Genomic DNA, 27,828 nt, shown 5'->3' with positions numbered 1-27,828 from the left:
ACGGTAAAAGAAATGACAACTTTAAAAGAACATTACCTGTTTCCCTCAAAAAAAGGGGGAGTGGAGGTCCTTCCCCTCTTTCCTGATCACATGAAAATGGGTGTGCACCCATCAAGCCATCCCGCCCACGCTGCAAGGAGCAGCAAGAAGACTTCTGCTTACCTGTCAGTTGTAGCCACGGCCAAATTCATGCATTATAGTCTTGGATAGCTGTATTTGAGCATGGACAGCGAGGGGAGAAAAGTGGTGGTCTGTGACAATGGGACAGGGGTGAGTCAAGTCGTGTCTGCATTGTTACCCAACGGTATGTCAACATCACTATTGTCTTATTTCTTTCCACGTAACTTTTAGCTTGTATCATCTTCAACACGTATCATGCAAACGTTCGCCAGCATGTGTTAAACATCTGTTTTTATTTCAAAGCGTCCGCTCTAAGAGGGTAAACGTTTGCATCTGGATCACATGACGTCTGAAGGGTGTGAACCTGCGTGCATACTGCAGCCTGATTCCACATCTGTCTGGACTTGTCACTCTGCCTCTATCTGTGCACGCACACACCTATAAAATGGTCGTGATGCTTCGAACACGAGCTAGAAAAGCAGGAAGAGAGATTTGAGAAAATAAAACATGTACGCGGTGTTTCTTAAATATTGTGGCTTGTAAATACTGATATGTATGCGAGGACAAACGAGGCTAATGAAGCGTATACGTCCTATGTGTCCTCTCTTTGGAATGCACTGCATCGCTTCGGGCTAAGGAATGTGTTTGCGTCCACAGAGACAAGTTAAGACACTACTACGGCATGAGACTGGCAGAGAAGCAGCCGAGTGTTGAAGGCCATTTAAAAGCAATGCAACATACTTATTTCACCATGCTCGCCAAATGGGTTATTACACACGCTTTCAAAAAAAAAAGTAAGGACATTGCGTTTGCACGTTCTGATAAATAATCAGCTAAATGCTTCATGACAATACACTCTGGGACAGAGAGATTTAGCCGGATTAAATTAGATTGGAATTGATTTTATGAATGGGAATAATCCATTCCCAAAAAGGCTTTAGTGAAGCAACAAATCGGGGACGACACAAAACACGCTCTCAGTTTCAGTTGACGTACAAAAAAAACGAGAACTTTATTGACGCACAAATAAAATTATAATGTTTTTAAAAAAAGTCCTCGTTCATCACTCCCCTAGTTTGTCAAGTGTGGCTTCGCTGGATCCAACTTCCCCGACCACATCTTCCCCGCCATGGTGGGTCGACCACTCATACGCTCGACCACCAAAGTGGGCAACATTGAGATAAAGGTGAGATTTCTCTGATGTCTTGTTCACGCATATGTTTTTCTTGTGTTTGATCTATTTGTCACTTGTTAACTCCGACTCTACGTGGTTGTATTCTGGTTAAAGCAAAGGGAATAGCTGCCCGGTCTGCTATAAGCTAATTAAACACCTGACCTCCCTCTTCTCCTCGAGCTCCGGCTCAAACGCAGCCGTAACGTGTACAGTTAAGTGTCTTAGAACCGTACACCTGTTAGCGGCCTATAAGACACCGTTAAGTTCATATGCTCACGTAACCTCATGCGGAGCACTCAGACTTTCACTCCTTGTAATCCTGACAGGACTGGACTTCTTTTCATAATCCAAAGCCGGCTCAAAGCAAAGACATCATCGTTTACAAGATCTGTCTGTCTCTGTTTTTGTAAAAATAAACCTTCCTTTACCCCCCCAAAGTAAGCTACGTTGAAACCTCAAAAAGTATTTAAACACTAACCGAAATGTGTTTGTTTGCCTATAAGATATACTATTTAACATTGATTCATACATTCCCCAAACTGTGTTATTGTAAAAAAGAAAATCCAGTCCTCATCCTTTAAAAAAATCTGAGCTCCTCCTGCTCCCTCCCACCAGGACCTGATGGTGGGCGATGAGGCCAGCGCATGCCGCTCCATGCTGGAGGTGTCCTACCCCATGGAGAACGGCATGGTGCGCAGCTGGGAGGACATGCTCCACCTGTGGGATTACACCTTCGGCCCCGACCGCCTGGACATCAACCCGTCAGAATGCAAGGTGGGACACGTGATGGGCAGATGTTGTGGCGGGTCGACCTTTCAGAATAAAGCTCAGGAGGAAAACCCGAAGCATCACATCGAGTGACGACACAAACAAACCTTTTTTGTAATGATTTCTGCATTCATATGTTCTTGCGTTGTCTTCTCTTATTGTAACCTGCAAGAACTTTAAGGGAATTCACTCAGTTTGCATTTTCATTGGTTTGTTCCTCGAGATCCTGCTGACCGAGCCGCCCATGAACCCCACCAAGAACCGGGAGAAGATCGCGGAGGTCATGTTCGAGAAGTACCAGTTTCACGGCATCTATGTGGCAATTCAGGCGGTGCTCACTCTGTATGCTCAGGGTGAGACCTCAATGGCCAATCATAGATACATATGTAGTGGTTTAAAATCACATGTTCATATTCACGTTTTGGTTTTTAACTGAGGGCGAAGGGTAATAATAAGAGTGTTTAAAAAGACAACAAATCTAGTTTTCCTGTTCTGTCCGACCTCCAGGATTATTGTTTAATAAATGTTTAATAAAGAAACTATTTTGGGAATCCATCCACAGGTTTGCTGACCGGCGTGGTCCTCGACTCGGGGGACGGCGTCACCCACATCTGTCCCGTGTACGAGGGCTTTTCTTTACCCCATCTCACGCGCAGGCTGGACATCGCGGGACGTGACATCACGCGGTACCTCATCAAGGTGAGCCGGGACACTCAGCTCCAATATTGCACGTGAAGAAATGAAAAGGGAGGAAGATGCATTAAAAGATGACATTACATTTATCTTCACGGCCATCAGCTCCTGCTTCTCCGCGGTTACGCCTTCAACCACACGGCCGACTTTGAGACCGTGCGTCTGTTGAAGGAGGAGCTCTGCTACGTGGGGTACAACATCGAGCAGGAGCAGCGCCTGGCCCAAGAGACCACCTACCTGGTGGAGACCTTCACGGTGTGTTGAAGGACTAAAGCCCAGGAAAGCAGTTATAGTTTAAGTCTATAAGGAATGGTTCAATGCGCCTATTAGCTTTCTTGCCGAGAGTTAGACGAGATTGCTAATGCCAACGGTTGTTAGCTTAGCTTAGCATAAAAACAGCGGGAAACAGCTAGCCATGAGGCACCAAAGGTAAAAAAATATTATAATATTAGCAACTTATATCTTGTTTGTTTAATCTGCATACAAATTGAAGTGTAAAAACAATAATATTTAAGGTTATGGGGTGGTTTAAGCTAACTTGGCTCAAACCTAGCCAAGCTAACTTGGCTAAGGTTAGTTAGCGTACAAACATGAGAGTGATATGAGTTTTCTTTTCTAACTTTGCAAGAAAATGAATATGTGTATGTTCCCAAATCTCAAACAATTCTTTTAATGTCACTATTAGTAGAATAAAGAAGCTTTTTAAGAAGAGACTTTGTGCCACGCTGCTGACATTTAGCTAAAGCTAAAGTTGCTTCCTCCCTGTGGTGCAGCTCCCGGACGGCCGGCAGGTGAAGGTGGGTGGAGAGAGGTTCGGGGCCCCCGAGGCTCTCTTCCAGCCCCATCTCATCAACGTGGAGGGAGCAGGAGTGGCGGAGCTGCTGTTTAACACCATCCAGGCTGCAGACATCGACCTCAGGTGGGCGTCTCCTCACTGTCTGTACTGATGCCCTGAAGGAGACGCACGGGGGGTGGAGACAAGTCATCCTCCCGTCTGTTTTCTCTCTGTGCAGGTCAGACTTCTATAAGCACATTGTTCTGTCGGGAGGGTCCACCATGTACCCGGGACTTCCCTCCAGACTGGAGAGAGAGATCAAGCAGCTCTACCTGGAGAGGGTGCTGGACGGAGACACGCAGAAACTATCAGTAAGGACTTTAGTCACCTCGGACAGTATGTCTGCTCTACTGGAGAAAGATGCAGCGGGGATAACCTGTTTATTAAAACGCGGCAGCACCACAATGATAAGGGTATCGTTAAACAATCACAGCCCGAGGTCCAATCACTCGCTTGTTCTGGAGCTTTTGACCACATCGCATGGTCATTAAGGCGAATACTGAAAGTATGTGTGGACCTTGAGCTGAGATAGTTTGGGCAAATACATATAAACAAAGATGAGAATTCCTTCATAATATAGAGCTATTTCACCTATTGTATTGTGAACACGTTTTTGTTATTCAAATCCAAACCCCAAAGACATCTTGCAAAAAAAAAGTAATATTGAGAATAAGATATCAAGATAATTGTGATTTTATTGCTAAAGAAGTTTGATGTGGTACTCTATAACTAACAAACAGAGAGATGGAGAGATCACAAAGGTTCAATGACCCCCTCCTCTCCTTTTTTCCTCACCTGTGCAGAAGTTTCGGATCCGCATCGAGGACCCGCCCCGGCGTAAGCACATGGTGTTCCTGGGCGGCGCGGTGCTGGCCAACATCATGAAAGACAAGGACTCCTTCTGGCTGAGCAGGGCGGAGTACGAGGAGAAAGGCCTGGGGGTGCTGCAAAAGCTGGGAGGTGGAGTCAGATAAAAAAAATACAACTTGTAAAGAACAAACAACATCACGCAGATATTTCAGCTTTTATATCAACTTCTCACCTCTTGTAGCCGTGCTGGAGGAACAAACGCTATGTACTGGTGTCATGGCGCCGTCAAATGGCGCTCCTTCATTCCTGCTAGCGCGGGAACAATTTTTTAATTAATCAATTAGTCGACTGACACGTTTTTTTTGTTTGTTTATATCATTTAAAAATTGACATGTTTTGACTGTTTTTTGACCCCCATATTGTGCTTTGTATGGAAACCATAAGAAAGTGATGTTAATGTGTGCTGGGAAACGCCACTGACTGAAATGTGAAATGTTTTAAATGTTTTAAATGGTAAATAATCACAAACCTGTCAAACTAGACTGGAGCAACAAAGCAATCTTAAAAAGAGTATTAAGAAATTCTCTGTCTGGATATTTTCTTTGCATTTGGGCCAAATTAGTCCTAATATTTTATTAGTATGAGGATGTTTAACAACTTTTAAATGAACTTGATCAAACATGCCATTAAAGTCTTTCTTTTTGATTTGTTAAAACTTGTTAAACAACACGTTTGAGGGTAGTTTATGAGCAGGAGTTAAAGGGTGTTGTTTGCTGCCACCTGGTGGTTGAATCTGTGTAAGACATCCAATCACAACATTCACAATCAAACTGAATGTAACGACACTCTGAACAGATATTGCAATTTTTATTGCGATACTGAATAACCTGACCAAAAATACAGCAATGTGTTGGTTTCACACTGGAAACAAAAAATAAATAAATAGTGAGCTCTCACAATGAACACATGCTTCACGCGCAGCACCACATTCGCAGAACCTTCACGTTAAATAATAATAAAAAAAGCATGCAATAACGTTCCAAAACACGCCATAGTTCTCAAAATGAACCTTCCTCAGCTGATTTTAAAAACTCCAGATATGTTGAAAATCCATACTTAGGTTTGATATCTATACCCGACAAATTCAACAATTAAAAGTTAGTTTAGAATACAACAATATGACAATCGGTAATGACACTGAGTTGAACAGTCGGTTGGTAGTGATGACTTGCAGCAGGAGTCACCAGAAGCTGGAGACTTGTTTATTTTTAATTAACATTTACATTCTACCAGCCGAGAGAGGTGCTGGTTTTACTGGTCAAGACATAATTATATTATGTGATTATTTTACAGGAGAAACCCCCCCAAAAAAAGCGGTGATTTGAAACGTGAAATGAATATCGTGAAAGGATTAAAGTCTTTAATACATTCGCAAGTCATTCAGTAAATCTGTTGTCGATTTTTTTAATTAAAAAAAACTCACTTAACCTCCTCTACTCTTTACTCCACCTGCCAACACACACTTCATAAAATACGGGAGCCGGGAAGGAGAGTCCGCTTTTTTTCTTTTCTTCTTCCAAAAAGCCTCAAAATAAAATAAATAAAATTGTCTCTGTGGTAAACACCTGTTGTATGATACAACCTCTCGTTATCAGTTTTTATTTGAGTCACTTTGGTATTGAGGTTTGGTCTCGGCTATAATAGTACTCAAGGGAGGGAGGGGGGGGGGGGGGGGGGGGTGGGGGGGGGGGGGGGGGGGGGGGGGGGGGGGGGGGGGGGGGGGGGGGGGGGGGGGGGGGGGGGGACCTTTAACAACGTGGGTCCATCCAACGTAAAAAGTGAAGCAATTAAAACATCCAAAGTGTCTTTTTGATTATTATTTTTTGTATGCCCATATAACTATACCGTGAAAAGGGTTACATCATGCACGGTGGACGCGTTGCCTCCTCCTGTGCGTAACAGGAAGTGATTTAGTTTCCAGGCAACAGTCCTCTTACAGAATTTGTTCTTTGGATTTGAGCCCTCCTCACGTTTTTTTTTTAAAATGACATAATCTCCCCTTCACGGTGTATATATATATATATATATATATATATATATATATATATTATATATATATATATATATATATATATATATATATATATATGTGTGTTCAGGTTTCAAATGACAAAAACAAATCCATTTATTACACATTTTCCATGTCACAAATAACAGTACACTCCTTTTCACGGTCGGCAGCCACACCGAGTGGTTGTGTTGGTCCTGCTGTGGTCCTTTTTTTTTTTTTTCTTTCTTTTTTTTAAAGGAGAGAGTTTACCGGTGAAGGTCCGCTCCGAGTCGGGAGGAGGGCATGTGGTCCCGAACCCACGACGAGACACAACACACCGCCGGAGAGAAAGAGACAGAACAAGAGAGAGAAAGCGAGAGCATCCATCCATCTCCTCCTCCTCCTCCTTCCTTCCTCCCCCACCACACACCCCTTCCTCCATTCACCTCCCACTCACTCCTCACACACCGACTCGCTCAGGTCCACGGCGCCACCTCTGGTGAGCCGCCGCATCTTGCTGAAGTCGTGGTCGGTCCTCAGGTAGGAGAGCGAGGGCCCCCCCTCGCTGTGGCTGGCCAGGTCCTGGGGCTGGGCCTGAGGCGGCAGGGCCCTCATCTCGCCGCCGCTGCGCCAGTACAGGGTGTACAGCTGCGGGTCGGACACTCCGAAAGTGGCGGCGCACAGCTGCGCCAGGGCCTGGCTCGTCTCGCCGGCCCTCCACTGCAACGTCCGCACGGCGCTCCGCTCCCCGTCCTGGAACAGTATCCGAACGCACCTCTGGAGGGAGAGAGAGAGAGAGAATATTTACTGTATTCATGCAAAACAGAGGTCAAGAGGCTTATGGAGTGAGGGCAGAAGAGGGGGAGGAGAGAGAGAGAGAGCGGTGATAATCCACTGTGATAATAAAGGAGCCAAAAGGATGCTCATGAAAGACTCTCTGAAACAAAGCTTCAGCTTCCCACACACACATACACACATCCAGCTGGGTCCAAAGAGCTTTATATGAAAATCTGAAAATCATCTTCGGGGGGGAATTGCTCTTTTTTTCCCATGTCGCACGCTTACAGCTTCATTGACAAACTCCCAATTTTAATCCACGAGAGCGCCGTCCACGTCCAAACTCACCGAGTGTTAGTAATCCACCGAGCTCTCTCTCTCTCTCTCTGTGCTGGGGTGGGGGGGGGAAGTTTCCCCTCGAGAGCTCGCATCCAAAACTTTTTTCCGGCGTATTAAAAAAAAAAAAAGGAGCAGAAAAGCTCGATCGAACACGGCGCGTCTCATCAATCGCAACTCTTCAAAGCACTCAGCGACCTCACCTGTGAGCTATTACGCAATGTCAAGCTTCAAGCCACCTACAGACGCCCTCAATGAAAACACACTCAACATAACGCGTTTAACCGACACCACCAAGCTTGAGAAACCATGAGAATCCTCTTCACACACACACACATCCTGCCTGCACACACAACAACACCCCCCCCTCCTCCTCAAACCACACACACACACACACACACACACACATGCACAAGTGGCCAAATATGCTCTTAAAAAAGACAAATAAAAGCACACAGTCAACAGGTCCTCCATCGTCAAAACTTACAGAGTCACTGAGCTCCTCGCCGTCCGTGTGCATATTGTGTTTGCCTGCTTCGATGGGTAGATGCGGCTCAATAAATTTCATGTTATCTGACCGCCCACTTCTTCATAGCACTTGGCTCACTGATCCCGCCTGTGTCAGTGGAAAAACTGGCTGCCGGGTGAGTTAGATCTGCTATTTGAAGCCGGGGGAGAGAGAGAGGCACCACGTGACGAGACAGGAACGCTCGTGGATGACAATGCCCCTTTTTTTCTTCTTCTTCTCTCCGTGTGGCATCTGGTGGGCCCGCTTCACCAAATCTGGGGGGCCCCCGGGGGAGGTGTGTGTGTGTGTGTGGGGGGGGGGGGGGGGGGGGAGTGATAATAGGAGAGTGTGGGTAAAAAGTCAAGCGTATTAGTGCGTGCCCCAGATCGGCGGATTACCTCTAAAAATGTCTAAAGACTAATCCCTGGAAATGAATTTTTTGAACGTGTTCGCACGCAGACAGAGAGAGAGAGAAAAAAAAGGGAAATCCAGGTGTGAGGCTTCATTTGACCTTTGCGCGACCTCTGGGACATTTGAGTGCTGCCCTCCGCTGCAGCAGCGTGCAGTAATACCTGAGATCAAATATGAATACAATGTGGTTGCCCGTTGCCCGTTCTCGGCCTCCACCTGTCGCTGTCAGAGGATAATCGGATGCTCCTCAGCCGGCGTCGCCATCAGTGTAATTAATGTGAAGTTTGACCTCTTTGTGGGGGGATTATCGCCTCGTTTGAGTCGTTGAGTTCAATGAAACACGAAACATGATGTTTGAGTCATGGAAAGAGTTTCTAGTTGCACTAGAGGCTGGAGTCATAAACAATTTGGGGTATTTAAGGCGATAGCCTGAACTTGGAGCAGGTATTTGGAACCACGCAGCCTGCTCCGAGGTATTTTATTACGTGTGAAACATCTGCAATAAAAGGAGCGTATAAGGAGCTGTCAATCACTCTTTTTTTTTTATTACTGGTCGTTTCGAGCCGCACACAAAGCCTTTATTCTGGGATGCTCTGCATCACTAAGCAGAAGCATTAATATAGTTATCCAAAGAGAGCGTTGAGATGGTAAATAGTAAATCACCAACAAAATACGCGCGTGTTATTTTCAATAACAGCAATTCTAACATAAAAACATGAGAGTTCCTGTGTGACAGCTGTAAAGGAGATTAATGTGCAAACCCACACAGGCTATAACACTACAGGTGAGTCTGTGTTGTGCTTCCAACGACAATAAACAACAACACCTGGCACCGACCTGGCTCTGCTGGTTCTCCTTTTGTCTCTGGGCCTCTCGGCTTCGTCTGGAGCTCCACTCCTTCAGCGCCTCCTGGGCCTCCGGGGTCAGGCAGCCCGAGAACGGCTGCTCCCGGTCCAGGCTCTGGATCAGACCCAGGCTGGCGTACACACTGGTCAGGTAGTACCCACCTGGAGACACACACACACACACACACACACACACACACACGCACACAACTTACAGCTTATACAACAACAAAATAGTCTCAAGTGAAGATTTAGAAGAAAATAAAGATGTATTTTTTGATAGTTAAATATGTAATAACTGGATTTTTATTAGTTGCAAGTAATTAACATCTAAATCTGAATTAATTAATTAGGTAATTGAATTGTAAATGCACAGAAAAGTAATTTTCTGAATAAAAACACATTTATATGCTGGATTTCTTAGTCTTCTATAATAGGAAATTATATATATTTCCATATGTTTGCTTTTTGGGCTGTTGTATTGATAAATTGAGGGAAATTGTCACTATTTTCTGACATTTCACACATTATAAATCAATGAATTGAGAAAACCAAAGGCAGATTCATGGAGAAAAAAAAATCTTGAGATGCAGCCAAGTTACTGGCCAAGTGTGGTGGACTGAGTAAAAAAAAAAGAGGTAATTAGCAGTTATTATTATTAATAATTGTGATGAATTTTGACCGAAAACAGCTGCCATGAAATGTAACATGTAAACAGCAATAGAGTAAAAGTTGGTGGCACAATAAATGAAGTACAAACATGAATGTCTGTCCAGGTTTCTTTCTTTCTTGAGTCCAAGTGAAGTCTTCTTTGACTCACGTCTTCAAACTCTCATAAAAGTCATAAAAGTCATAAACTTAAAGGAACTTTTTTTACCAGGGGCGTGACGAGTGCATCCTGTTCTACTGTGTGTCAGCGTTAAGGTCGTAAACGTGAGGAGTTGAGGTCGTACCCTCTCCTCCGAGCCAGGAGGGCTCCAGCAGCTCCATCATGTACTCCACCTCTATCAGGATGTGAGGCCTGTTGCACTCCACGATCACGTAAGACAACGACGGCAGGAAGTCTTCCCAGCTCACTTCCTGTCCTGGAAAAGAAAAGAACAAGAGGACAGTATGAGTGTAAATCTTAGTTTTTTTCATTCCTTTAGCAGGCTACTTACAATTTGGATTCAATTATTTATACATTGGAACAGATTGTAAGGACAGAAAATGGAGCCGTGTGTAGTTATATATATTTTAAACATTCAACTGATTCAACACGATGATGCATCCATCTGCAGCAGGTCGAGCCCTGCAGCTCACACAGAGGCAGTCTGAAGTGCGGAGCTCTTGAAAGTGAAAAGACACTCGCCCCGTTGACCTTCATTCCTTTTACAAAAGAAGCTTTCAAGCAGCAAAGTTCTCTAGGACCGCTTGTTGTGTATATATATATATATATATATATATATATATATATATATATATATATCAAAAGGAGTTGCTCTCACCGTGTAAGGACCCCATGGCCTTGTGCACGCACTTGCACACTTGCAGCAGCAGCAGCACCTTGTCGATGGGGGAGTGCGTCCTCTGCATCAGGAGCAGCTTCTGCTTCACCCGTTCCACCTCGCGGCCGTCGGGGACGCCCGTGCGCACGCCGAGCCGCTCCATGGCGGCGTCCCCCTTCAGGCGGATCAGGTTCTGGGTGAGCCGCTGGCTGCTGCCGTCCTGATTGTGCGACGCCATCAGAGCCTTTTCCAGGTGGGACCTCAGCGGCCGGAGCACGCAGGAGAACATGGCCCGCTCCAGGGCCAGGTCTGAGGACACATGGGGGGGTGGGGGGAGAGGGGGGGGGCATTGTTGTGGCTGAGCCGGAGACAACAGAGTTGTTTGTGCGTTTGTATTCATTTTGTCATTTGCAGGTGGAGAACCGTGTCTGCATATCTAGAGGCGTTGGCGAGGAGCCCAGAGAGGTGTGCTGTTATTGCTGTTGAGTTATTAGTAGAGGAAGAGCGCCTCTCCTCTCCTCGACATTTAAAAACATAAACACAGAGGACATTGTTTCTGCGTTTCTAATAGATGGCACGTGTGATTACATTGTGTTTTTTTACCAACCGACTAAACACAGGAGAAATAATCAAGAGCAGCGTCTTGAGTTCCCTAAAGAAGTAAAAACTCCAGCAGCAGAATACTTTCTGAGGCCCGACGTGACAAACGAAACCTTCCTAACTTTATTTATTGCTGTGCTTCTGTATTTTATTGCATCAGATTGTTCATATTTTTTATCCACCTGAAACTGTCTTTTTAAATCACAAAGTGTGAAAATCCTCCAGTACTCTTCAGGCCCACAAGTTTAACTCTGTTTATGTTTGTTCTTCTTAGCAACTGAAAAGCTAACATATTAATAATTATTATTATTATGATATGTATAATTCATTTTATTTATAATTAATTAATTATTATAATATGTATAATAATAATAATAATAATAATAATATTAATTATAATATTAAGATACAGGGTTTTTGGCCTGACAACAGTGAGGTGTGATACAAAGAAACATGTTACACATGCATGCTCTCACATGTGGAAACACACACACACACGCTCGCACACACACACACACACACACACACACACACACACACACACACACACACACAGACACACACAGTGATTCTCCTGCAGTCAGTGGGCAGTCCTGACTAAGTGGGTAACAATTCTCCAGTGCACACGGTTTTCCACTCATCATCAATATCCTCCTCTCCATCTCTCATGTTTCCCTCCTGTGTAAGCCCCCCCCCCAACCCCCCATCTACATTACTATATCATTCCCCCTTGTGATTAATCATTCCCGCCCTCCATGCTCTGTTTCTCTACCTCCCTCCCTCATCCCTCTCTCTCTTACCAGCTCTTTAGAGTAACAGATTACATGGACTGCAGCCTCGTTAGTTACCGGCCAGTCCTGAGAAATAATGTATTTTTCGGCTTATTACTCGTCGACCTGTAACTGATTACATTCAAAGTATCCTGCTTATTTCTATCCCTCCCTCCCTCCCTCCCTCCCTCCTCCCCTGAATCGTGCTGCTCTTCAAGTGAGCGTGGGACTGTGATATCTTTTTATGATAAACGAGGGGGAGAAAGAAAAAAAAATAGAAAAAAATGCTAATGCCTCCCACCGACGCAATGCGAGATAAATCAGAAACCGAGCGCAGGAAGGAAGGAAGGAAGGAAGGAAGGAAGGAAGGAAGGGAGGCAGGCAGCGGCCGAGCGCTCTTCCCCTGAAGCCTCGGCACTTGCCAGGCAACCATCCATCATCGCACATTTACGCACACCTGCGAACACACACACACACACACACACACACACACACACGCACACACACTCGGCTGCACACAAAGGGAGTCCGAAAAGAAAAACCCACGCACAGGACCGTGTCAAAAGATGTGACTAGAATCCTTCCAGTATTACCCGGCGATAGCCTCTACAAGGATGAGAAGAACCACACTCAGGGCTTTCCTAATGCTGTTTTCTAAATACATAAACACAAAGACCTTGTGAGGCTGCTGAATGAGGCTCTGGGCAGCCCACCGTTTATGAGAAAAGGCCGTCCGTCTCCACGGACTTGCGTCCTCTATTGAATCAGTGTTTTCTAATAGTTCAATGTGACAACACCAAATGATGCAAAAGAAGAACTGTCACAAGGTTTTGGAAGATTGAGCTCAATACGGCACAATCAGCTCAATTCTAAATGGTTATTTCTTCTTTTTAAAGTGTGGAAAATGTATTTTATGTGTAAATTGTTTTACTTTAATTGGAAACACTTTATAATAAGGTGTATTTTATACATTTATATATGTTAAAAGCTCGGAAACACTCTACACAGGTGTTTGTTTCTGCTGTATGAACCTTCCTCATGAATCAACCAATCAGATTGTTTGAGGTCAAAATGGTCGGCCATATCTTCTGGACTAACTCATTAACTTTAATTAGTGGGATTCAGTTTGCGATACTGGACCTCCTCACAAGACATTGTCCATGCTATATATTGTGTATTGACTCTTTCCCCAGGTGTGTGTGTGTGTGTGTGTGTGTGTGTGTGTGTGTGTGTGTTGGCTACCTTTCTCGTTCTCTGGCACCAGCGTCTCAATGGGAGGCTCCAGCTCTCCGCTGTCAAGCAGGCAGCACTTGGCCTGAGACAGAAATAGGCGCAGACCCTGCAGGAGCTGCACGGAGGTCACACGTGACGAGGAAGAGGAGGAAGAGGAAGAGGAAGCCAGGGATTTGAGCACTTCTCTCTGTGCCAGGAGGAAGTCCTGAACCATGCCGCCGAAGATGGAGCGCCTGTCTCTGGACAGCTCCTCCACCAGTCGCGTCAGCCGCTTGTCCGGAGCGAAGAAACAGACGAACGCCTCGCTCATGCGGTGCAGCCCGCCGCGGCCCCGAGAGCGCACCAGCGGCGGACGCGGGTAGAAGTGAGCCCGGGCCTGGGCCGCGCTCTCCGGATCAGAATCCGAGTCGTCCTCGTCGTCCTCGTCCATGCTGCTGAAGGAGCTGCAGCTGTCGAGCTCGGCCAGGGACGGAGCCGGGCGGCGCTCCAGGGACAGAACCGCCACCTCGATGCCTTGGTCCTCAGCCCGGATGGACTGCCGGGCCCGCGGAGCCGCCTCCACGTTTAGGGATGTCTTGATCAGGACAGAAGGGAGTCAGTTGGTTTAAAGAAAGCATGTTTAATTTGAGACATTCGTGGTTGTTAATATCACAAAACATGGAGAGGCTGCTGTGAAGATGCTTTTCTGAACACTCTGGTACTCATAGAAGTGAAGCAATGGTCTAAGAGACTAAATAAAGATGTAAACACGTATTACTTGCGGCACGTGGACGGACGTCACGTCCTCTTCGTCCGCGGAACCCGGTGACACAGCGGGGGTTCTCCTCAGCACCCCGGCCCCGGGGTGAACTTTCCTCTGCGGGTTGCCGCCGGCCTTCTGCAGCCTCTCCGACCTGCCCGGCAGCTCCAACGACGAGGGCGGCGAGTAGGAGCCGATCCCCTCCAGGGACAGGTTCATGGAGGACTCGGAGAGCCGGAGCCGCATGCTGCGCTTGAAGCGGTGCCGTTTATTGGAGGCACTGTGGTTCACGAGTTGAGGCTGCTACAGAAAAGAAAAGGAACCTTTCTATGCATATTCTGATCCTATGATCCACGTGAGCGGAGTCCTTAAACGCACCCTTCGCTACTCACCATGCTGACCTCCAGCTGTAGGAAGAGCGGGTTGATGAAGCAGAGCTTGCCTGGTCTACCCAGGGCCACCGACGACCTCTGACCCTGGCGGCCGATGGTCGACGCAACCGGGTCCACCGGTCCGTTTTGGATCTCCGAAGCCGTCGGTATGCTCCAGAATTCTAGTCCGGAGGGAAAGCGGAGAGTTTGGATACCGACGTTCTTCCAGCTACACATTCAATAACTGTAGATGGGATCTTTTCTGTCAGGGGGTCGCCAAAGGTATTGCAGCTCATCCTGCGGGAGGGCATGAATGTCTGTACTTGCATGAGAGGCGCTCCACTGTACCTTGTCCCATGTGGGAGATGGCCTCCAGCTGCCTGTGCGTGGTGGCTTTAGCGATGGCCTCCGGTAGCTGTAGCGGGAAGGGCAACACATCTCTGCCGACGAGGAAGAAAATCAAAATGAAACCCTGAGGACGTGTGTGCGGCAGAAGGTCTCGGCTTAACGACATCGGGTGCATTGCACGGGTAAAAGTATGCGGACACCCCTACGTGATTGATGCACATCGCCACTCTTCTGGGAAGGTTTTATTCAACGTTTCGGGGACCTGGCTGAAGGGATTTGCTGCCATTCAAGTGAGGTCGACCTGAGCAATAAGGTCTGCTCAAAGGTCAGGGCACGCACAACAGCCTGCCCACATACTTTTATCCGTGCCGGGTTTCAGGCTCAACATTGCATCACCTGCTGATGCAGTAGAAGGCCACCAGTCGGCACAGGTCGGGGAAGGTGAGCGCTGAGCTCTCCAAGGCGAATGCTGGTAGACAGAAGAGAGAAAGTGTGACTGACAGCTTGTTCGAATCGAACGGGGGAAACAATGGCGGCCTCAGGACTTCACCCGGAGAGTGTGTGAAACCCGCGAAGCCCAGGAATGCAGTGTGTGTGTGTGTGTGTGTTGTGTGTGTGTGTCCCAGCTTGTTTCATATACTCACTGGAGTCCTCCTCCCCGATGAAGCACTCCTTAACAGAGGAGGCACTCTTGTCCGCCGTCACTCTCAAGCACAGCACCTTCCTCTGGCTGGAGCTGCATTTACGCACCAGAAAGGTCTGGAAGCGCCGACGACCGCCACAGAAACAAGAGGAGAGAAGAAGAAAAAAAAGCGTAGGGATGTGAAAAATATATTTTTTTCCGGAGGAGGCAACAGATGGTGCGAATAGCAATGTAATGTACGAGATAATAGCAAGATATATCCCATAAACATTAGCTACCAGTGCGGCGTCAACGCCTGTATATTCATATTTCCAAAAATGTTGAGCTATTCCTTTCAGTGTGATTTAACGAATTAAAGTTTAATTCGTTAAATCCCTTCTTTAAATAAGGTCACGTGACTCAGATAACTGACATGTGGTCCGTACCCCAACGGGCTCCCGAAGCAGGGCGTAGAGGGCGGAGTCTCGGTTGAGTGACAGCTGCAGCCACACGGGGTGTGTGAGCAGCAGGCGATCCAGGACGCTGAAGACCCGCTGGGAGCCCCGATGGGCGCCGCCCGTCTCCTGCATCTGCAACACACCGTGTTTCACGCCGAAATATTCAATAACCGGCGGATGAGTATATCTGTCTGCAATGATGTCTGTGTTTTCACATTGAATAACGTGTGTCCACGAGGTCGTTGTGACGCTCTCAGCTTTTTCTCTCCGTACATCTTTTGTCAATGAGTAAACTGCGTATATGATATTTATGACACGCAGTTCCAGACTGTGGCCCCTGAAAGCTGAAGTGAAGCCTACGCACTCGAGAGTGTGTGTGAAGGTGAACACACACACACACACACACACACACACACACACACACACACACACGCACACACACAGGTGGAGCTATAGCGCTGTACACTGTGTGCTTATTACTGATACACAACTTATTGCTTGGATTGAATTTGGCTTCATCAAAAGTTTGTTTATTGTGTTGCGCTGGAAAGATGAACCAGATAAAGTGAAATGCACGCTACTTTGTGTTTATATATATATATATATATATATATATATATATATATATATATATATATATATATGGTTAAGAGGATGACAAACCGAACAGGCCCAGAACACCTGTCAGCTGACTCAGGTTTCAAACTAAGTTAAAGCACCTTATTTGTTGTGAAAAAGCACCTTAACTGTCAGAGTTGTTGTCCTCTTCCTGTCTTCACAACAACAACAGAACACAATCAACGTGTTTGAAGTCAGACTTTCTGGTAAGAAATGCACCGTTAAGATCATTCAGTCTGAACTCTGTGTGCTTTCCTTGTTTTTGTTTTTCACATTGAATCACATGCTCTCTCTCTCGATCTCTCTCTCTCTCTCTCTCTCTCTGTGTCTCTCTCTGACTTGTTCTTCATCTCTCATATTCTTTCTTTCTCTTTTTTTCTATCTCTCCCTCTCTCTCCCTCCCTCTCACCATTATCTGCATCTATCCCTTTCTCTCTTTCCCTCTCTCTCCCTCCCTCTCTCCCATTTTCTCTCTCTCTCTCTCTATCCATTTCTCTCTCTCCCTCTCCCTCCCATTCTCTATCTCTCTCTATCCATCTATCCCTCTCTATCTCTCTCTCTCTCCTTCTCTCTCTCCCTCCCTCTCCCTCTCTCTCTCTCTCTCTCAGATGGGCTTGCTGCTAGATGTCACACTGTGTGGGCTGCCGGCGAACGCTTGTGAGCGTAGCAGCAGATGGTTGCCATAGCAACCTGGGCCTACACATCCTACCAGGCATTCCCACTCAGTGAAACACCCATTCGCTGACAAGATGTGCGCGCACGCACGAACATGCCCACAACACACCCAGACACACACCACACACGCACACACACACACACACACACACACACACACACACACACACACACACACACACACACACAACATCTCAAAAGGGTGTGTACAGAGGTGTTTTAGTTATTTCTTTTCTTTTTTCTCCACAAAATACAATATGACAATAAAATAAATAATAAAGTGAGGGGCGTTCGTAATCTGTACTCCTGTTTAGTCGCTTCCTCCCTCACATCAGGGCACCAAAAGTCTAGCAATGACTGCGCTCAGAAGCAGCCGCCTGTTTCAGCGATATTAGAGGAAGCATTTGAATATTGTTTTCATTCAATAACACATTTAAATTGTTCACATCATCACCTCCTGCAAGTTATTACATAACTCTTCCCCTCCTCCCAGGGAAAGTTATCTGAGAGCCGATCTTCTCTCTATAGGACCATTAGCAGGTTGCGGTAAAATAACATTAAAGGGATTAAGAACGGCAGACAGCGATCAGAGGAGGGTTGTGTAGGGTTATGGTTAATAATCACAGGTTGGTTCTGGCAGCTGAAAATGAGAAAACGGATGGTTCAATAAGAGTAATTAACATAAGGAAAATGTGATGTGTACTGTATAGACGGTGTGTGTGTGTTGTACAATTCTGTCCAGCTCAAAGATGGCGGGATACTTCTTCTCCAAGGATTTTGCAAGAATTTCCTTGTTATGTGTATAAGTTCTTTCGCTTTTGACAATCAATACATTTATTTGTGAAACTTAACTTTGTTCAATTTTTTTTCACTCTGCAGTCGAACAGATTTATTTGTGAAATATTTTCTAATGTGTGAAAGTTTTTGCTGTTTGCTGTGTTAATTTTTTTAATGTAAAAAGTTGGTTTCCTCAGATGGAAGTCCCAATCGGTTGCCAATTCCTCAAAATGTCCGCCCTAACTGTCGAGGCCTCGTGCATATTTACTTTTTTTTTCCTTTTTTAAAGCTGCGAGTGGGCCTGCAGGGTCACCGCATTGAGTATCACACACACACGCACACACACACACACACACACACACACACACACACACACACAACCATACAAGGCTGTAAGACTTGCGAAAAAGAGCGAGAGGGAGCAAGACCCTTGTGTTTCGCTAGCCATTTCCAGGTCCGCCTTACATAAAATGCAACACTGCCCACATGCACACACACGCACACACACACACACACACACACACACACACACAGACTTATGTAATTCAGTCAGAGAAGGAGAGCCACACAGAGAGGGAGAAACAGAAGAGAAAGATAAAAGAATGATGAAAAGAAGACAGAAAAGCCTGAGAAATGAAAGCTAGGTAAGGAGGTAAGGAGGTAAGGAAACCACAACTCCGGCGGGCCCAGTGGCGCTGAGGTTCAAGCTGGCAGCCTGGAAGCGTAACAAGCAGAAGGAGACGCACCCTGTATATCCAACAAGGTGTTTCTGCACCTGAGGGCAAACCCAGCGGGACGGAAAGCCTGATGCCTGCTGAGCGCAGTGAGGACTAACAAGTAGATGAGAAGACAGTTAGGATGAAGGGAGGATGAAGGGAGGAGAGGAGTGCTGAGCCCAGGACTGAGAATCTGTGGGGGAGTTGAGGAAAAAAAAAAAACCACTTAAATTACGTTCCCTCTTCTGGGGGACACGCTCAGAAGAGGGGGAATTGGCTCGTACAGGCCAATCCGGAGCGAGCGTTCCCAACCATGTTCCGCGGGCTGCTGATGGGCACTTTTGGAAAATGTTGACTGACTGCTCCAGAAAAAACCTGACTAGCTTACGACCTTTCTAGCAGAAGAGATGAGAGATTTTGGGAAGGAGATGCAAAACCATGGACAGAAGGACTGACGGAGGAGCGATGACGGATCGATGGAGTGACTCAAGACACTCACAGAATACCTGTTCCTCTCTCTCTCCAGCGAGATCTGAGAAAGCATAAATAGCAGGTGTCAAATTGACATTTTCAAGGTGTAATTCGAGCAGCTTATAATAAGTATAAGTATAACATCACCAGACGTTCACCCGTCGCACACCAAAGTGTCACGCGTCTGTTCGTCCGATACCTGCGCACGTTGTCAGAGAGAGTAGAAGGTGTTTTAAGGCAACAGGAAAGTTAAGTTGAGGCTGAAGATGATAATAATAAGAAAACACACGGGGGAAACATTTTAGGATGGAAGAGATCACGGACCGGGAGCAGCTGCTCACCGGCAGGCTCAGTCTGGTGCAGATGGACAATGTCATGGTGTCCAGATTGGTCCACCTCCAGACCGGCGCCCCATCTGGTTACAGATAAGCACAACAGACTTGTAAACGGAGAAGAAAAATGGGCCTTAAAGGGTCTTGATTGGTTTAATTAGCAGCCGTGACATCGACTCCAGGTGTTGGAGCAGGAAGAGGAGGAAGGGGCGGGGCCTGATTTGGCGATTTCGCGGCTGGTTTTCTATTGCAAGATGCTCCCCAGTTTTTGTTTCACTTTTTATATTTTTAACTTATTTAAATGCTCCTTGAAAAGCGTTGTGTTGCTCACATTGTTTCATTCCATTTTCTTTTAAAGTCTAGAAGTTTCCTTCATTTAAGGGAGGTTATCAAAGAAAATACTTAATTAACCTTCTTCTCCATTTGTTTACGGTTTGATTTCTCACATCCGGCTTTTTATACAGTATAATGCATGCAAAAAGTATAAAAACATAAATAAATATACCTGTCCTTAAAGTTACACGGCAGTGGACAACCTCCCTTAACTGAAGCCAAAGGCTCTACTCAGGGATTTGTGTAGATGGTGGTATCCATAATGATGGAGCTAAGAGTGAAGAAAGACTGGCCTTCACGCCGCAATGCATTCTGGTCTCTCAGGACAGAGCCGGAGGGGAAATGAATACCTCTCCCTCTTCCGAGATTACTTCTGCTGATGTTTCTGCTTCTCGCGTTCACACAAACTCAATTGTAGCCGACTCAGCGATAAATCACCTGCGCCGCTCATTGCGTTTTGGACCAGTTATCCATAACTAAATAAGTCTGGAGACGGTAGCGGAGGCTCCTGAGAGAGCAGCAGAGGGAGGATGAGGAGGAAACAGAAGCCTGCACGACATGTCCCGCCCCCTCGACACCGAGCCGATGGGGCCACACACACACACACACACACACACACACACACACACACACACACATCTCTGCTTATCCTTCAAGAATGTGGGCTCCAGACGGCGGCGTCGTGCACTTTGCTCATTGTCACGTCACATACGCTATTTCCATCTGGAGGTGTCTGACAAGCAGGCAGTTAACACAGCACTTATCAATTCACACCTTTTTTTGGTGCTTTATTTTGATATTCTTATCCTCTTTCATTCTCGTAAAGATTTTTTTTATATATATGTGATTGGCAATTTGACCATAATCTCCTTATCACGATATCGGTCGCTTCATATCTCCATGAAGAGCACGTTTTCTGGTAGTTCAATGAACAATGACCATGTGAATTAAATACTTGTTAAACTGAGTATTTTCTCATTTAATTAACTCATAATAATCTTATTTTTTGGAGAGATTTGTGTTAGTATTTGCTTGTGATCATCAATTCAGAGTATCACGATATCTGGATATATGGTTTCGTCACAGTGGGATAAACTATCGTATTGATTTATATTTCACTTCCACATGATGCAGTAATCCTTTCATCTGTTTTTCAATTTAATTCAATTTTAATGTAGCTTTTGTCAACATTTCTGTCTTTTATGTCATTATTTTACATTTTTTGCAGAATTGTATGTATGTGTTGTATTTTAAGACTAATTATACCTCCCATGTACAAAGTTTGAACCCTACTGTGGCCAAATGGATATATGTTTGTTTTATTAAAGAACAAAAAGGGATAATAATTACTGATAAAGCTGCGATGCTCGGATAATATTTGACAGCTTGGTGAACAGCAGTACGTTGGGACTGAATTATATGAAGTTTATCTCTATGGTTTGATTCATGGCCGTCATTAACGTGGACAATATGCCCACCAACACCTCAAATGCCCACTCATTAAATCACGGTAACTTGAATCTTTAGCGCATGCAACTGCAGGATATGAGAAAAATATGCGTTTAACATTGTTTAATATTGTGATCAGGACATTAATGGACATTTTTAATCGAAATAGTGTACTCAATTCTACCTTTGTGCATCTTTTCATATACTTTAAATTCCTTGTTGTCTCTTTCTTCTCAACACAAACGGCACCGATAAAAAAAAGTTACATTTTAAAGTGAAGTTTTCTACTGATACTCTTTTTCATTTAACAGCAAAACTCCCCGAGTGCAATATCGCAGTCTTTTGCAATGTGTTTAATGGCGCAAGTTGACCTGGCGTAACTGGTAACTTCCTGTAGTTACGCTACAACCAGCACGCTCTAAATCATACTGGTTGACGGATACCAGCTAGAACCTTTCCGGAGCAACTTTCTCTGACATAACAAACTCGTTGATCATGCGTTAATGAGCAGCGGTTGTTTCCTTCGCAAACAAACTTTGTCTTAAACACAACAAAACAACAACCGCTGTGTACTTATTATTCATCTCTATTCATTGTGTTTGACGCCAACCACAAAGCGTCAGACTGTAAATCTCTCATTTTGCATAAGAGTGACCGTGATGAAGGCTAAGTATAGCCAGCAGCCCATCAGTGCATGCGTAGGATGACTAATGGAACAACATAATTGCAGTGGGCTATAAGTATCCACAGGGGGCAACAGGGGCCTGCTGACTGATGACAGGTGTCCGTTTGGATGCCTGCTGCAAAAAAGCGCCGTAGCGATGGCACTCAGGGCCAGTGACAAGGAAGTGAGAGCTGTGTGTTACTGTGTGTGTGTGTGTGTGTGTGTGTGTAGAAGTTGTACAAAGGCATGTGAGTCAGAAGTAACACTGGGACTCTAGGAGAGAAGATGGCCCGTTAGCATAACTGTGAATATTCATAATTTTAGAAGCATACCAGTGAACTGGTGCAGTGATTCACCAGAAGGGGCATTATCACAAATAATTATGTCAGACCAGTGGTGTGTGTGTGTGTGTGTGTGTGTGTGTGTAAAAGACACGGGGATAGAGAAGCTATAGCAAACCATCATGATGTCATCATTGTGTGTGAAAACCTACTTGGCAATGAACCCCTTTCTGATTCTTTTTTTTTACATTCTTTCTATTTTAATTTGACATCGGAATTAAATTAGAGTAGAATTTAAACAGTCATGTAATGTGGGGCCACCTCGTGGAATTAACAACATTTTGACAACAGCGAACATTCAGATTTTCTGTAAACAAAAGCATATGCGTTTATAATAATGTGAAAGAAGCTCACAAATGTATTAAACTTGCTATAATCAACAGAGAATTATCCTCTGACAGTTAGCTAACTCAGCTCGTAACAGCGTTTTAGCATCTTTTAACGTGCGTTTGGCACACAGATTATTTTAACTTCATTATTTACGTTCACTCTTTAACGGCGGTTATTGTCAGCAAAAAAGCGCTAAAGATCCTCTGTATGCGACCTGCAATTTGCAGATAAACGGCTATTCAGCAACAAGTTAGCAAACAGTCGATTTAGCTAACGCATTTACGTTAGCAGCTGAAAAGCCTAATATTCCCCTCGGGAGTTCATAGACACCAAACATTGAGGTAAAACTGAGCTAATTCAGCACTATGAAGGTGTTTTAGCATAACGTGCTCTTTGCTCACAATTAAATTAACTATTTATCACACTTATCAGCGGTTATTATTAGCAAAGAACCTCTAAAAATCGACTGTATGCGACCTGCTCAGCACCGAACAGTTAGCATACAGTTTTTAGCTAACATTCCAATAAAGATCCACTTAAAATATTGATTAAAAATGATTGTATTATGTTTTCAGTTGATTTAATGGTGTTAAACTAAACTTCAACTTCTTAAAAAGTTATTTTTTTCATTTTGAACTTCATTCTCGAACTAAATATAATTTTAATTATTAAAGTTAGCTTTGCCTAAAAGGACGCTAACGCTGGTGAATTAGCCGTGTCGTCGTTGTAAAAACTGGGCGCCGCTGTTTTTTTATTAACTGCTGATTGAAAAAAGTTTTAACTGATGTGTTTGTTACTTTAACTAAGTAATGACTTGTGAATATTTATCACAGTGTCTTGTTTTTCTCACCTTGCTTTTGAGCATTTGTTTTTCGTATGAAGGCTTCACTTGGCTTGCAATGCCATATCCGATAACAGGTCATCCGATCTCGCATTGAGTTTTTAAAATTTTATTTTTCTCACAATAAGCCGAGGAAACTTGCCAGAATAACAATCCAGTTCCAATCTATCCACTTATCTCCTGTGAAATAGAAAAATTAAAATAAAGAAAAAATAAACTTTTTCCAAGATGCTGTCACTTACTGTCACTTCTCAAAAGACAAAACAACTGCAATAGTCTCACCATGCTGTCAGGGTTTTCACACTTATTTATATATTTAAAAAAAAGAATGGATACCAGCCTCAAGTGCTTGGGAAAACACTCACATTTTCGAAAAAAATAAAATTGACAGGCATTGTGAATAATTCGTAAAGGACTGAGAGCTTAGAATTAATTCATTTAATGCGACTTTAAAAGTTTTTTGGTTTTCAACGTTGCATGTCCTGCCTTCAATCTGTTTTGACCTCCAGATGACTAATGACGGGTCGACATGAGGACCACTTAAAATAAAAGCATATTTTTATAAAGGACCGTTAGATAATGTCATGGTTTTCCATACGTGAGTGTGAATAATACCTCATAAGGGAGAAAATAATTTAGTGCTTTTTAAAGTTTTGTTAGGTATGTTTTGAGTAGATATTTGGTTAAATCAAGGGCTGCAAGATGTTGTGTTAATTTCCCGTTTAACTGCCTTTCGAGGCCTTGTTTATTATTTTTCAGGGTCATAAGTTTATTTCCTCTATATTAGGAAAGATCAATTAAAAACTAAAGATGTTTTTCCCCCCAAAACAAATAAAAAAACATGAAAGGTCCATGGGTAAAGAGGGGAAAAAAAGACGCATTTTTAGGTATTTTGCCCATTTTGCGCCATAACAATCTGACTTTATTCCATTTGCTTTCTACACCCTCGTACAAATCTCCCGAGCGTATTCTCGACGATGACCGATGAGGAATCTCTTTCATCCTCCATTTTCAGATTGTGTTAGAGTGACCACATGAGGACAAAAGCCTGCATTAATACTCTGTTCTCTGGGGGCGAGCCAAGTCAGATCTCTTCCTTTTCAAGTTATGCGCTTTTATTAAACTCTTTGAAGCGTTTTCTCAAATCTTTTAGGGTTTTTACGATGCTTTAACACAATTAGGGAGAGTATTTTTGGTATTGTTGACGTCCACATTGTACCTAACAACCTTATCAGTGTTGTGGCTGTCTCATCATCTGATATTGTATAATGAGGAAAATAAGTGCATTGAATATATTCTAGACACAACAATATGGTAAGAGAGGCAATTTAACCTACATTTTATGTAATGTTAAACTAATTTTAAGGAGAATGTCAAAGGTGTATGTGGTCACACATTGTTTAGGTTTCATAAACAGCAAAACCCTCAATAACTGAGATTCTTAACAATTCTTTAACTGACTGAGGGTCCTGTTGGTAACCATGGAAATAATAAATGTGCTTCACAGTTGCTTATCTCTAATTCACACTGAAAACTTGAACGTGTGTCAAGCATCTGCACATAAACGCACATAAAACTCTAAAATGAGAACATATTTACAACTGGAAAAATGTCCCCATTTCTATCACATTACAGAACTCGTTTCACAAGACTGACCAGTTACATATTTAGGAAAATATTGGAGAAAAAAGACCTAGAAATTAGTGGCGAATTAAGCCATGAAATAAAGTGTCACCCCATTTCAATATGAATTGAAAATATCTTAAATTAGTTGAGGCTGCTTTTGTTCTAACTCTTCTTGGGACAGTGTTCAATAACTGTATATATGTGACATTAATAATAGAAACCACTGCTCAAGTGTGTTCAACTGAAACTCTTCACAGTCACAAGTTCTTCTCACATTGCCAGACATTATTATTTTACACGAAGTATAGCTGCTATATATATATATATATATATTTTTTTTTTCTTTCTTTTTCTTCTGTTGTTCAAAATGGTGACCAAGAGCTTCAGGACTAATGTCCAACTCTGGATCTGCGTTGTGTTGCATGACGGTGATGATGGTGGTGATGGTGGTGGTGATGGTGGTGGTGGTGATGATGGTGGTGGTGATGATGGTGATGGGGGAAGCCGTAGCCATGAGTCAGGTGACCGTAACGTGCCTGCGCACCACTTGCAGCGCAGAGGACAGACTGCTCAGCAGAGGGACTGAACTCTGGCCAACAGCTCTGAGCGTCATGCCCGGGCTCACTGCGATCACACCCCTCCTACACAACACGGGGCAGAACGCAGCCCCCCTACACACACACACACACGCACACACACACACACACACTAAAATGCACAAACACACACATTCCACAGACTTCGTGTTAGGCTGCATAAGGACTTGTAAAGCAATCAGTCCTGCTCAGGGCCTCATCTGCATGAGTTAAACAAAAAAACAACAACAACAACTCAATAACCCCCCCTCCCCCCTACTCCCAAAGTCATCAGTTAAGTCACCAAAACGCCACTTACAGTAATGTGCTTCTCAGATGTAACGAGCACAACAACAGCGAGGAAGTGGGAACATCGCATCCACTCCCACGCAGGCAGGATGGCACTTCAGTTTTAAAGTTATGTAACAGTCCGCTGGTGTGAGATTACATTCACTTTGCCCCTCAGAGGGAATCGAAGGATCAGGATACTCAAAAATGGAGGAAAACAAAAGTACGAGTGGCTAATTGAAACACGACTCTGGCTGGTAAAAAAGAAAAAGAAAGAGGTGCAGCTCGGACACAACACAGGTGCATGAATTACATTAGTTCACGGCTAAAGCTGCGAGAAGAAAATGAGCATATTTTAGTTGGAAATGCTGCATTCAGGCTCAGCCGCATGGGAATTCTGAACTTCTGCTCGAGGGGGAAATAATGAAAACGTGAAGGCTCCGTTCACGACCCCGAGCATGAACCTATAGTCTCCTACAATTAAACCAAGTCACTATTCTTCTGGCTGTGCGACCCCACCGCCACACCCCAGCCACGACCCCGCCCCCTCTCATGATCACTAATTGCTTAATTGGCAGAGCTCTAATGTCATAAGACACACACACACACACACACACACACACACACACACACACATGAATCACTAGAGCAGCATTGTTTACCAAGACGTCGCCTGTCGACCGGAAACCACGTTAAACAACACACGCCAACGCGCTTTGAACTTGAGAATAGAAAAGAGACCTTCAAAGGGAGGAGAACATTATGAATACGCATACTGTAGCCCGCAGCCATGCGTGCGCGTGGCAAACTCTCCAGGAGCTCCCGCTGCATCCTCCACTTCTTCGGAGTCTATTTGTAATATATATATTTTTTCACAACACAAATTCCGTTTTTCAATAATAACTTACCTTCTCTCTGACGGGTGGGAACAGGTGCTGCGCGGCGCTGTGCGCGTGGTCTGCAGCCTAATTAGGCGTCCGGGAGAGAGAGAGAGAGTTTTTAAATGGGCACGGTATGAAAAGACGGTGATGAGCCGCGGAGTCCGAGCACCATGCTGTTTGAACACCGAGCGTGTCAAGGAAATGCGCACAACTCTGGTGACAAGGCGGAGGAGCGCATCTTTAATTCTGTGTGAGCATCTGAAGTGAGACACGGTCACAGTGTGTGTGTGTGTGTGTGTGTGTGTGTGGGTCCCCCACCTCCCGCCCCCCTGACTCTGACACACTCACACGCCAAATCATACCCCCAAAAAATATATATTATTTTGACCACTTTTGTCAAGTAGGGAAATCATAATAAAAAGAGGGTGTTTCCGGTTTAAGTGCCTTAAGCAATATAGTGTAGTGATGAAGTATAGGAAGTCAAACTATAACAAAGATGATGATGATTGCATCAAATTTCATATTTTTTTAATAAAATATGTATTTGAATGCCCTTAAAAAACCCATCTCATCCTCATTCTCTTGTGTCCACACATCCTGCATTACATAAAATACTTAGACTGTGAAGGAGGGAGCGCACAGCTGGTCTGAACATGCTAATTGAATCATTATGTATCAATCATGTTAATTATAAATATCACAATCCTCTCACACGTTGACCATTAAAAAGCTGTTAAACACGTCATTTAACCGGAACTGGACTTTGACGCACGGAGGGCTTTTTTTTTTTTTTAAGATTTTTTTTTGGGGGGGGGGTTGCTAGAGCTATTTCTGGACTTTCTGTTGCATCCAACATTATTTTATTACATCTTTTACAGGTGAGGGACTGCGGTACCGCTTCTGCTCGCTGGAGGGCGCCACAGGCCGCGATTAGCTCCACGAGAGCTCCAACGTGA

The 27,828-nt window shown here is 44.4% G+C and overlaps 2 protein-coding genes across 2 annotated transcripts; one reads left to right on the top strand and one right to left on the bottom strand.

Annotated features, from left to right (window-relative positions):
* Positions 1-128: 128 nt before the first annotated feature.
* Positions 129-5,093, top strand: zgc:101810 (uncharacterized protein LOC493612 homolog). Its single transcript, XM_034557062.1, has 9 exons — positions 129-270; positions 1,196-1,306; positions 1,910-2,068; positions 2,286-2,415; positions 2,625-2,761; positions 2,861-3,010; positions 3,529-3,674; positions 3,769-3,901; positions 4,394-5,093. Exons 1-9 carry the CDS (start codon positions 223-225, stop codon positions 4,562-4,564), a joined length of 1,185 nt encoding a protein of 394 aa, XP_034412953.1. The 5' UTR covers positions 129-222; the 3' UTR covers positions 4,565-5,093.
* A 1,799-nt stretch (positions 5,094-6,892) lies between these two features.
* On the bottom strand, positions 6,893-27,049 carry si:ch211-168d1.3 (ras and Rab interactor 2). The gene is made up of 12 exons (XM_034557347.1): positions 26,900-27,049; positions 15,944-16,087; positions 15,520-15,634; positions 15,272-15,344; positions 14,876-14,967; positions 14,549-14,709; positions 14,175-14,459; positions 13,427-13,991; positions 10,815-11,123; positions 10,281-10,412; positions 9,320-9,489; positions 6,893-7,227 (listed from the first exon to the last, which is right to left on the bottom strand). Exons 2-12 carry the CDS (start codon positions 16,085-16,087, stop codon positions 6,904-6,906), a joined length of 2,370 nt encoding a protein of 789 aa, XP_034413238.1. The 5' UTR covers positions 26,900-27,049; the 3' UTR covers positions 6,893-6,903.
* Between the last annotated feature and the right edge of the window lie 779 nt (positions 27,050-27,828).

Source organism: Cyclopterus lumpus, chromosome 18 (genome assembly GCF_009769545.1).
Source record: "Cyclopterus lumpus isolate fCycLum1 chromosome 18, fCycLum1.pri, whole genome shotgun sequence".
Lineage (NCBI taxonomy): Eukaryota > Metazoa > Chordata > Actinopteri > Perciformes > Cyclopteridae > Cyclopterus > Cyclopterus lumpus.
Note: the sequence above shows the minus strand (reverse complement) of the source record. Positions and strands in the feature narration are given on the sequence as shown.

Bases quoted from the DNA above. Each gene is read 5' to 3' on its own strand.
- zgc:101810 (XM_034557062.1), top strand. From the start codon at position 223: ATGGACAGCGAGGGGAGAAAAGTGGTGGTCTGTGACAATGGGACAGGG. The intron at 2,762-2,860 runs GTGAGCCGGGAC...CACGGCCATCAG, and splicing joins TCACGCGGTACCTCATCAAG to CTCCTGCTTCTCCGCGGTTA. The intron at 3,011-3,528 runs GTGTGTTGAAGG...CCTGTGGTGCAG, and splicing joins ACCTGGTGGAGACCTTCACG to CTCCCGGACGGCCGGCAGGT.
- si:ch211-168d1.3 (XM_034557347.1), bottom strand. From the start codon at position 16,087: ATGCAGGAGACGGGCGGCGCCCATCGGGGCTCCCAGCGGGTCTTCAGC. The intron at 10,413-10,814 runs GTGAGAGCAACT...TTTCTTTTCCAG, and splicing joins GGCCATGGGGTCCTTACACG to GACAGGAAGTGAGCTGGGAA. The intron at 7,228-9,319 runs GTCGGTGCCAGG...CTCTCCCTCCAG, and splicing joins AGGAGAACCAGCAGAGCCAG to AGGTGCGTTCGGATACTGTT.